Below are 12031 nucleotides of genomic sequence, written 5' to 3' on the forward strand. Positions count from 1 at the left end.
GTGATGAAGTGGGAAGAACACTTGGCCTGCAGTCAGAATGACCTGAGTTCAAACCTGACTAGCTATGTGTCCTTAGGCAAGTCACTTAACCTATGTTTCCCATGGTTTCCTCAACTCTAAAATGGGGGTAATAATAACACCTACCTCCTAAAATTTTTGTGAGGATCAAATGAGATAATATTTATAAAGTGCTTAGCATAATGCCTAGGCACATAATAAGCACTATATAAATGTTTATTTCCTTCTCTTCCCTTTCGTCTGTTTAGAGGTCTATAGAGTTTTCTATTGATAGACACTCAAAGCTCCAGTCCAAGGTGAACAAATCCCAGGTGCCTTCAAATCATCCAAATATGAATGTGGAAAATAATTCTAAACTCTGGTTGATAGAGTTCCTTTGAAGGCAAGACCTGAACTTGTGAATATTCATCAACCTTTCTACCTCTTTATCTCCATGCCTCTTCTCCTCCTCTGAGTAAAAGCCTCAATCTAACTAAACTGTATCAACCACAAAACAAAGGAAATTACTTTTTATAAAGGCACATATTTTTAATGCCTTACTCTTCACGGCAGGTAATTATTTATTTTGTGATAAAATCAAGTCACATTTTATAGTGAAAATTCAGATCTCCAGTTGAAAGGAAACCACGGGCAACCCAACTTTCAAACGTGAAGTAGTTTGGACATGATTTTCAATTGCTCTTCACGGGGTACAAATGCCTCCTCCTGGCTCTGAATAAAGGTGAGAAGTCCTGAAAGCTTTTCCAGGTCCTCCAAAAATTACAAAAGCATGTTTTTCAACTACTGTGGCTCTTTCTGGGCACCCTTCCTAGGCAACTGGGGCTTAACTCTGTTGTGGACGATCAGATACATGGTTCTTAGGCCAAATCTGTTCTCCTTTTAATTTGTTTGATACACTGCGCCCCAGCTCCAGAGCAGTACAGGACTTAACCACAGATCTTCATGTGTACACCAGAGTCAAAACAGACACGCCGGTTAAGGTCTTGACTCCCTTCCCCGGAACATTAGCAGGCCAGGCCTCACAAGACCAACACAGACCACTGTAGACAGGCCACTGCAAGCTTGATGGAGACTTATCGAGCTGTTTTCCTCTGGCATTTTCTTATACATCTGTCTTCTGAGCCACGGTCTGGTCTGACAAGATTATGCAGGTGCTGACTGCGGCACAGACCCATCCAAACCACTTCCCCTGGCTCACCTCAGGGACGGAATCTTTTGCTAATAATGATTGTGCAGTTTCATAATGCCCTATATTAAATAGCACCATAGTTCATGCTCAAAGATTCTGCCTCATTTAACATTATTTAAACTTTGTGCTTATTTTATTAACATAGATAAAATATATGGAACTTGCTATTTCTTACATATTTCTGTTTGTTTGTTTGTTTGAAACAAGAACTTCTGGGCTAAAATGAAAGTACTACATTTACTAACCGAGGTAGGGATTTAGAGATTGGGTACGGTGAATTTCATTAAAAATGGCAAAATTAGGAAAAAACAAGAAACTTTAGCAATTGGTATTCCCTAATCAAGTTGATGCCCATTCAATTGAAACAGAGGCATACATAAGGATCTATTGACTTAGGAAACCACACATTTATCTACTTCTTTTTTAAAATAATACATCAATACATTAAAGTCTGTTAGGAACTACATTTTCATTTAGTTTGGGCCTCACTCCAAAGAGTTACGGGCTACTTGGGGGACATAATCTTGACACTTCTATAGTACTCCATGCTGCCTCTAATCAGAAGAACTGGGTTCAAATCCTGGCTGTGTTCATTATTACCTAGAACATCTTTGCCATAACCTATGGCACCCTAATGTAAGTATAATACAAAGTGGCAGCTAAGCAGTATAATGTATAGTCATTAGACTATTATTAGACTATATATTAGACTTGCTAGACTTGGACTCAGGAAGACTTGAGCTCAAATCCCACCTCAGACATTTACAAGCTGTGTGACCCTGGGCAAATCTTTTAGCTTCTCTGAGCTACAATTTCCTCATCTGTAAAATGGGGTGAATAATAGCACCTTTTTTTTTTGCACAGAACCAAATGGGATAATATATAAGGCATTTTGCATATTTTAAAGATAAAATAACTCTTTATCTAAATACATTAGCTATTTTTATTATGAGCATTATTCTCAAAGCTGAATTTATAAATTTATCTTGATATACTGTCAGAGTGGCTAGTCCTAGCACTTCATTTGTGTAAGTGTCCCTGTGGTTTGTAGGAGAAAAATGAAGAAGTTGGAAGTGTTTGCTATGTCCCTAGCAACCCGAGGGGCAGCTAGGGGGCATAGTGGATAGAGTGCCAAGCCTGGAGTCAGGAAGACTTATTTTCCTGAGTTCAAATCTGGCCTCAGACACTTACCAGCTGTGTGACCCTGGGCAAGTCACTTAACCCTGTTTGCCTCAGTTTCCTCATCTGTAAAATGAGCAGGAGAAAGAAAAGACAAACCACTCCTGTATCTATACCAAGGGGAAAAAAAACAAAATGAGATCACAAAGAGTCAGACACAATTGAAATGACTGAACAACAAATAACAACGAAGTGGCTTGAACTTGGATGCTCTTGGGAGGGAGAGTTGCAGCAGTCTGGGCGATTGCACTCAGTGGGGAGTATGAGCGCTCACCTTGAGCCAAAGGAGAGAGTATTTATTAATAGCTCCATGCCTACTTCAGCGTACAGAAGAGCCTCAAGAGAGCGAGGCATGTGATGATACTTCTTGACATCCCCTAGGTTTGCTTTCTTCAGTAATCCTCTGAGAAGTTCCCTGAACAAATGGCAGAGCTCAGCTGTTGCCACTGTAGAGGTCGTGCTGCGGCGGTATGTGTGGAACCCTTGGGGCCCTGGAAGAGAGTACCCCTGAAGGCTGGAGGTTTAATGGAGAGACTTTGGGGATGGAGGAAGGCTTACTCAGAAGAGTGGGAATGTAGAGGTCCCACTGAGGCACATGCCAGTAGCTTAGAGTTGCTGTTAGCATTCAAGGGGCTTCAGCTAATAGTGATCCAATGCAATAAACATGTATTAAGTATAGACAGTGCGACAGATATAAAGATAAACAGAGAAATCCCCTGACACTCTGGTTCACGCCTAGACTAACTCTTATAATAGCTTCCTAATTGGTCTTTCTAACATTGGTCTATTCCTTCTCTAATTCACCTTCTTTCCCTTTGTAATGAACCCCTTGATAGGTGGTTGGGCTAAGGAAAAGTCTTATTTGATGAGGTCACATCGAGGTACCCTAAGACAGAAAGGTCAGCATTAGCCCTCATTGAACCTTGGGGGAAGAAAATGGATTTTTTTTAAAAAAATAAAACTTCTACTAAAGATATTAAACTGCAACTACCTACTAGATGAGTTGTTTCAGAAACTCAGATAGGGAAGACAGAGATGGAGATTCCATATGTTAATTTAGGTCTTTGATTTCTAGTGGGGACTGTGAACTAGAGAAACAGGGTTACATTTGAAATGCTAATCTTAGATAATTCATGAAGTGGGGAACATTTTGCACAATTATTTTGAGCCTCATTTTTATAGAATTTTGAGTTCTTTGCTGGCTTTGCTCCCTATTTCATCAATTCTACATGAGAGGATTCCCACTTCTTTCAACAGCAGAGCAAGGGTACCAGAAGAGAGACAGTTGGTGGCACATTGGATAGTGTGCTGGGGCCTGAAACCAGGAAGAACTGAGTACAGATCTGATTCTTGACACATTACTAGCTGTGTGACCCTGGGCAAGTCACTTAACCTCTGTTTGCCTCAGTTTCCTCATCTGTAAAATGAGGACAGTAGTAGCTACATCCCAGGGTTGTTGTGAGGATGAAGTGAGATAATATTTGTAAAAAGCACTTAGCACAGTACCTGCCACATAGTAAGTGCTAAATAAAATGCTTATTCACCTATTTGAAGCCTGGACAAATGCCTAGCCACTGGCAACCCGGACAAAGTGAGATGCTCTTGACTATCTAGGGAAAGGCAGCTAGGGTGGCACAGGGTAGCTAGGTGGTACAGTGTATAAAGTGTCAGACCTCGAGTCAGGAAGATTCATATCCCTGAGTTCAAATCTGGCCTCAGACATTTACTAGCTGTGTGACTCTGGGCAAGTCACTTAACCCTGTTTGCCTCAGTTTCCTCATTTGTAAAATAAGCTGGAGAAGGAAATGGCAACCCATTCTAGAATCTTTGCCAAGAAAACTCCCAAAATGGGTTCACAAAGAATTAGACATGACTGAAAGGACTGAACAACAACAACAACAAATCCGGGGAAGGAGACCTTGGTTCCTGGTGACTGAGAGTGAAATGAAGCAGTTTTGTCAGTGTCCCTGCTGAGCCGAGGCATGGGCAGGTGGGGCTGACTGATGCCTCACTGAGGCTGAGGATGCTTCCAGTCTGCTGGCCCTGGTGCCTCTTCCCTATCAATGGGGCCATCTGTTAGTATCGTCTGCTGCGAAGGAGGCAGAGGTGAGAAGGTTTTTAGGCCTGAACATAAAATATCCCTCTATAAAAATAGAAAGCACATCTTCCACAACTGTGGCTAGGGGAGGAAGGATATCACAAAAGAAAGTAGGTTGTTTTGACTACCACAGGTGCTGCTATGAATATTTTGCTGTCTATTAGACCTTTCCGTCTTTGACCTCCTTGGGCTATCTGCCCAGTAATGTGATCATTGGGTCCAAAGTCATGAACAATTTTGTCATTTTCCTCTTATAATTACATCGCTTCTCAGAACAGTTGTATCAATTGATTTCCCTGTAGTATATTAGTATGCCTACCTTTCCATAGCTCCATCAACACTGACTGCTTCCTTCCTTCCTTTCTTTTTTTTTTTTTTAATAAAATTGCCGTGATGGTTGGGTCTTAAGAAAGGAACGATGCCCTTTGGTAGCTTGGTAGATAGAAAGGGGTGCTTTTTGCAAAATGACCTGGAACTTAAACATAGGCCAGTGTTGGATATAATTTTCATGTTTACCTCCTTCATCTATTAGGCATAAAAATGGAAATAATCTTATGTTTCCAGGCACCAGGGTAGTATTTGCCAGATTTGGTTTAAAGCAGGGGTTCTTTTTTTTTTAAATAAGTCCTTATTGATGTTACTTCTTTTTTTTAAACATTACTAAAATTTCCTCTAGTATCTGTCCTTCTCCACCTTCCCAACCCAGAAAACAATCCCATAAAACAATGATGTTTTTGAAGACAAAAAAAGGAGAGAAAAAATAAGCAAAATTGATCAAAACATAGAAAAAGTCTGAAATGAGGTGTAATATACCGTGCACATTGACCTCCCTCCTCTGCAAAGGGATGGGGACAGCATTGTCTTCTCTCATAGCTCTTTTTTCCAAGTCACGTTTGTTCTTTGTAATTTTGCTACATTCACTTTTGATTGTGTGTGTGAGTGTGTCTGTGTGTGTGTATGGTTATTCTTTCCACTTACATTATTGTAACCATTTTTTTCTTGGCTCTGCCATTGAAAAAACATATTTTGATAGCTATATTTCTGTATAATTGGTTTCTTTCATAATTTTATTTATTTTTACACATTTTTCAACATTATTCTGAGAAAGGATCCCTAGGCTTCCCCAGTCTGATGAAAGGATCCATGACACAAAAATTAAGAAGCTCTGATAGAAAAGATGGAAAAGCCTGAGTAGGCTCTAAACTGATAAGATTTCCTCAAAAAATTCCAGAATAATTCAGTTCTTAGTTTATCTTGTCCTTCTTTCTTCTCTTCCTTCTACCTTATTTCCAGTTCTGAGTGTTTTTTTTTATTTAAAGAAAATCACTTTTAAAAAAAAGTTTTAGCCCATTACATTGTCATCTGCATCTGCATCTGCTGACTGACCATATGGAAACTTACCTAGAGATAGGATGGTCACATTTTTCCTGCGGACATGATTTGCTGTACAAAGGACATTCCTTATATAGAAGATAATAGAATTGACTGAAGCCAGCAAATATTCTAAAATGACCTTGACATGCACTTCGTTCCTTAGCTATTATTTCAATTAACTACTCAATTGTTTGTTGGTACTCTTGACATTCCAAATGATTACCAAGTTTGCATTTTAATTAATGTTTTATGGAGTGTAACATTCTATTTCCTACGTATATAATATTATCAGAGAGGAGGGTAATTAAGCCTCATTAATCTGACACTGGCTGATTCAGTAGCAGTACTCATTGTTCCCTCTCTGACTGGCTTTGCTATTGTTCTTTAGTACAACTATTGGGCAAGGCTGAACACAGATAATTCAAAATCCAATTTTTCTAGGTTCTTCTTGATCAAAACTACAAGATTTTATTGTACTAAATTAGGAAGTTATCCAACCCAGAAAAGGGAAAATTGCAAACATTCAAAGATGCTCCTATATATGTTATATAATGTAATCACTATTCATGGGGTGAGAACAAAAGTACTAAACTCTCAATTACAATAGATGTCTTTGGAGCAACTTCCTTTTGAACAGCCTGAATACAGCAAAGGAAGGGTGAGACTAAGCTGATAGTTAGGAGGAAGGTGAGCGGACAAAACTGCTTACCTTTCTGTACTCGGGGAAATGTGGCTTCTTCCAAATGGAGGGGAGAATCTAGCAGACTATTGTCATAGCGGTTATGAGTTCATTCAATTCAGCAGATATTCATTAACCAATTCATGTGTGCAGAGCACTGTACAATGTACAACATTTCAATAAGACATGGTCCTTGCCCTCATGAAGCTTACAGTTTAGACTACAGTCTATATAATTAATATGTACAGAAAAAAATTGTTCTAACTTAAATAGGACTTGAAAGTTTACAAGGCACTTCATGTAAAGCATCTCATCATATCTCAAATAGACGTAATAATAGCACCTACCTTCCAGGGTTGCTGTGAGGATCAAATGTGATATTATTTGTAAAGCACTTAGCACAGTACCTGGCACATAGTAGGTGCTATATAAATGTTAGGTATTATTATTATTATTATTCATTTAACACTCACAATGACCCTCTGAAGTAGGGTGCTGTTATTATCCTCTTTTTTTTTTAGGCAATTGGGGTTAAGTGACTTGCCCAGGGTCACACAGCTAGTAAATGTTAAGTGTTTGGTCTGAGGTCAGATTTGAATTCAGGTCCTCCTGACTTCAAGGCCAGTTCCCTATCCACTGTGCCACCTAGCTGAACCTATTATCCTCATTTTGCAAGCGAGGAAATGGAAGCCCAGAGAGATTAGGTGACTTGTTTAGGGTGACATAGCTAGATAATATCTGAGGCAGGATATGAACCCACATCTTCCTGCCTAAAAATCCCATCCTCTATCTATATTACCTCTGAGAAGTAAATATAATAAATGATACATTCTTAAGAGAGGTTTAAGCATGGGGCAGTTAGGTGGCACAGTGGATAGAACTCCAGCCTTGGAGTCAGGAGGACCTGAGTTCAAATTCATCCTCAGACACTTAACACTTACCAGCTGTGAGACCCTGGGTAAATCACTTAACCCCATTGCCTAGCCAAAAAAAAAAAAAAAAAAAAAAGGGAGAGAGAGAGAGGTTTAAGCAAAGTGCTTAGTGGGGTTTGAGGAGGAAAAGGTCATTTACTGTCTGTCCCTTGTAGAGATCAGGGTAGGTTTAATGGAACTGTTATTTGAGTTAGGCTCCAATTACACTGAAACTTTATTAGTAGTAACATTTCTACAGGGTGTCCCAAAAGTTTTAGTGCAGTTTTAAGTTCTTTTTATTTTATTCATTTATTTTTTGGGGCAAGGCATTTGAGGTTAGTTTTAGTTAGATTTGAACTCAGGTCCTCTTGACTCCCAGAGCTGGATCCACTGTGCTACCTGGCTACCCCTTAGGTTTAGGTTCTGATAAAGTTCTAGTAATATGAGAGCTTTAAGGTCTAAAAGTTTAAGACTGCACTAAGATTTTTGGGACACCCTGTATAGTGTCTTAGAGTTTACAAATATTTCCACATACAACATCTCTCTTGATTCTCACAATAGCCCTGAGTCATTTAATACAAGTATTATTACCTCCACTTTATGGGTAAAGAAACAGGCTCAGAGAGATGAAAGGACTTGCCTAAGATTCCATGTAAATATTAAATAATGGAGCCAGGAACTAGATCCCATACTCAGACCTGGAAGAGACTTTGATTCAACCTCTTCCTTTTACAGATGAAGAAACTGAGTTCCAGAGAGGTAGAACCACTTTCCCAAGGTCACAAAATGGTAAATAGAAGAGGCAAGATTTGAACCCAAATTCTCTGAGGTCTTTCTGTTAACTAGATTGTAAAATCCTGAAGAGCAGACACTTGTCTTACTTATCTTTATCTTTATGTTGCCTCCTTCCTCCTCCCTTCCCCCTACCCCTGACCCCAGCATATATCTATTATAGTACTTTTCACATATATGTGCTCATTAAATAATGAACGAATGAATAAGTGTTACTCACTTGCGAACTGTCAAGGACTGTTTCATAATGAGGTACTTTTAGTACTTTGGTGGCTAAACCTAATTAGACAGGTCTGAGATGAATTTGGTATTCTGTAGAGTTTTGATTCTTAAACTCAACTATTCTATTATGACAGGTTTTATGCTGTATATAGATAGAGTCAGTCCATATTGGTAAAGTCATTTCAAATAGATAATGAAATCAACAGTCACAGTTATTCTGTGATCTTCTTGATACCTGCCAGAGTATTATGATCATTTCTACAATAATATGAAATTATTTTTCGTGAGGACGGCAATGACATTTCCAAATGAATCTTTTCTTTTCAGAATTTGGTACAGACTAAATTCCTAGGAGCAAAACCAAAACGAACAAACAAACAAAAAACCTTGGTATATCCTGTGGGGTATTAATGAAAAAAAATATCCCCCAAGTAAAAATAATTTCTTTCTAGATTATAATCTGATTTGGGGCAGAGCCAATCTAAAGGATCGCTTTTAAAATACTGAAGCAAAATAAGCAGCAAATAGGCAGGTATCCATATGTTGCTAATAATAGAATATATAAATGCCAGTATTTTGCTACTTGCTATAGAAGTTAGACTAGTTTATTCTCAGAATTGCTCCTTCGGCATTGCATGAGAGGAATGTATGCAAAACAACCTTTCACCTTGCTGCTCTATTTGCTATTCTTTTCCAGGCCCCCTTAATGCTGGTTCCATTCCCCTTAGTGCTTTCCCTCTCAAATTATCTCTAGCTTACCCTATATATCCATCCTGTTGGACATAGTTGTTTGCATATTATCTTCCCAACTAAATTATGAGCTCCTCATTGAGGGCACGGGTTGTTTTTCCCTAAGCATATCCAATGCTTAGCACAGTGCCTGGCACTTGGTAAGTGCTTACTATACACGGATGTTTATTAGATGTTGTTGCCTTGACTCTTTAATTAAGATTGACTGGTCCTATTATTTATTATTATACATCACTGCCACCTGCTGGTCATATGTTAGTACTGCAGAAAGGTTGGCTTTGAGAGATTTGTAATTTCGGAATATGATCTCTAATATTGTTTGCGTGAGTCCTTCATTGTCTCAAGACGTGCTCTTTTTCTCATATTATAACATGACCTGCATGGGCCCAGCGATGCACTGTATGCCTGTTACGTGCAGACAGCGAAGCCTAGAGAGGCTGATCACCATGACTGGTCATAGGATAGTGAATTTCTTAACTATGGTAAGACCATCTACTTTACCAAGGCATGAGGAGCTTATAATATGCCCACATTAATGAATCTATGGATCTTTGAAGTAAGACAGAATTTGACCATTTTAACGTCTGTTTAGCAAGTACAGGTAATCTTCAACTTATTAAAAGTTAATTTGTAAGTTGACACTTAAAATCATAAAACTTTAGAGTCAGAAGCATTCTTAGAGCACATCTATCTGAACCTCCCATTTTACATGTAAAGGGTAGACACTTCAGCTCGGTAATTATGCTGCTACTTCATTTCATTGTTGTGGCCAGTATTCAGCTTGTATCCTCACTGAGTGTATTCACTACCAACAGACCACATGTGGGTGTGGGTGTGTTTTTAACCTGAATTGTTATTTAATTGGAAGAGTGAAGAATTTTCTGTACTAACAAAGATCAATCAGTACATTCTCTGAGTCTTGTCTTAGAGAGTTGCCCAGGGCGCTGAGAGGCTAATCAACTAATCAATAAGTGTGTATTAAGCACCTCCAACGTGCCAGGAACTGTTCAAGGTGCTGGAGATTCAAGAACAAAGAATGAAGCACTGCCTACTCACAAGGGCTACTTCCTAATGGGAAAGACAATACATACACATATGAATATATGCAACATAAATATAAAGTAAATTATTTTTACTGGTCCTCATGCCACAAGCTGTGAATTGATTCACCTAACTCACCCCCATGTACTCTGAGACCCTTTGATACTGGCCTTGCTGCTCTTCAAATAAGACACTTCATCTTCACTCTTGGGGCGTTTTCTCTGGCCGTCTCTCATGTCTGAAATGCTTTCCCTCCTCACTTCCACCTCCTGGCTTCCTTCAAATTCTAATAATGGCTTTAATTTCATCTTCCTTGGTAGTGAATTCACCTTTTTCATTTTTGATGCTGGTAATTTGATTTTCTTCTTTCTTTCTTTTTTAAAATCAAATTAATCAATGGGTTGTTGATTTTATTGGCTTTCTCATAAAACCCAGCTCTAGGAAAATTACTTTGCCAGCAATATGGAGGATAGACTGGAGTGAGAAGAGACTGGAGGCAGGGAGACAAATTAGGTGGTTGTTGCAATAATCTAATCAAGAGATTATGAAGGTCTGAACTAAGGTAAGAACTATAGGAATGGAGAGAAGGGGTCAGATATGAGTGATATTGTGAAGGTAGAAATGGCAAGATTTGATTCTTTATTTGATGTGTGGAGTAAGGCAGAGTGAGGCATCTTGGATAATACTAGTATTAGAACCTGGGAGATTAGAAGGGTGATGGTGGTTTTAATAGAAATAGGGAAATTTGGAAAAGGAGAAGTTGGGGAAGGGGCAAATAATGAGTTCCATTTTGAATATGCTGAATTTGATATGTCTCTGAGACATCCACTTATTAATGTCCATTATTCAGTTGGTGACGTGGGACTGAAGCTAAGAGGAGAAAGGCCAACTCATCTTCACATCCTTAAGCATTCTCTTGAATCTGACCACAGCCCTGTCTAGTTGCCACAAAGAAGGCTGTGGGACTTCAACTTGTCCTTCCAATACAGGGTCCCCAGTTCCTTGTCCTTACTGCAGGGTCTTTCCCACATGGTCAACATTTTCTGCTGAATCTTTATGAGGCTGGGAGATTTGCACCCTGTCTTCACTTATCTTTTCAGTTCCCATAATGTCTGACTATAACGTGGCAACCATAACTTTTGTAAGAGGGACAAGAAACATATAATGATGGTCTTCGAAGCTCTCACAGGGAGGACTACAAACAGCTAGAGAACATCTGTACGTGCTCTGTAAAATCCATCAGGAAAGGCAAATCTGAGTGTCTCCATTCTCTGTATACCTAGCCATAGAAATAACCCCAAATCTCTAAGAAGCTTCCTGAAATAATAGATAATAAAAAATAACAAGAGCTAGCATTTAATAGCCCTTTAAGGTTTGCAAAGTGCTTTATAAATATTATTTCATTTTATCTTTACAACAACCCTAGGAGGTAGGTGACATTATTATCATCACCGTTTTACAGATGAAGAAACTGAGGCACACAGGTTAAGTAACTTGTCTGAGGCTTGGATTTGAATTCCGATCTTCCTGACTTCAGGTCCAATGCTCTATACATTGTACCACCTATTTGCTTCAGAAAGTACCTGAAATAATAATAATAACTAATATTTACATAGCACTTACTATCTACCAGGCACTATGCTGAGCGCTTTACAATTATTATCTCATTTGATCTTCACAATAAACCCTGTGAGACAGGTATTATTAAATACTGGAAAGGTAGAGGCTGAGCTTGTGGCTCTTGACTGGGTCTTGCCGCTATAGCAAAATTCCCTGTA

The 12031-nt window shown here is 38.9% G+C and overlaps 1 protein-coding gene across 1 annotated transcript in view; it reads left to right on the forward strand.

The window, feature by feature from the left end:
- Positions 1–2809: 2809 nt before the first annotated feature.
- Positions 2810–12031, forward strand: part of CWH43 (cell wall biogenesis 43 C-terminal homolog) — a 115193-nt gene continuing 105971 nt past the window's right edge. Inside the window, 1 exon segment of the mRNA XM_027836618.1 lies at positions 2810–2952. Within this exon segment, the coding sequence (XP_027692419.1) occupies positions 2810–2952 (143 nt within the window).

This window comes from Vombatus ursinus, unplaced genomic scaffold (genome assembly GCF_900497805.2).
Source record: "Vombatus ursinus unplaced genomic scaffold, bare-nosed wombat genome assembly UNPS02014818.1, whole genome shotgun sequence".
Taxonomy (NCBI): domain Eukaryota; kingdom Metazoa; phylum Chordata; class Mammalia; order Diprotodontia; family Vombatidae; genus Vombatus; species Vombatus ursinus.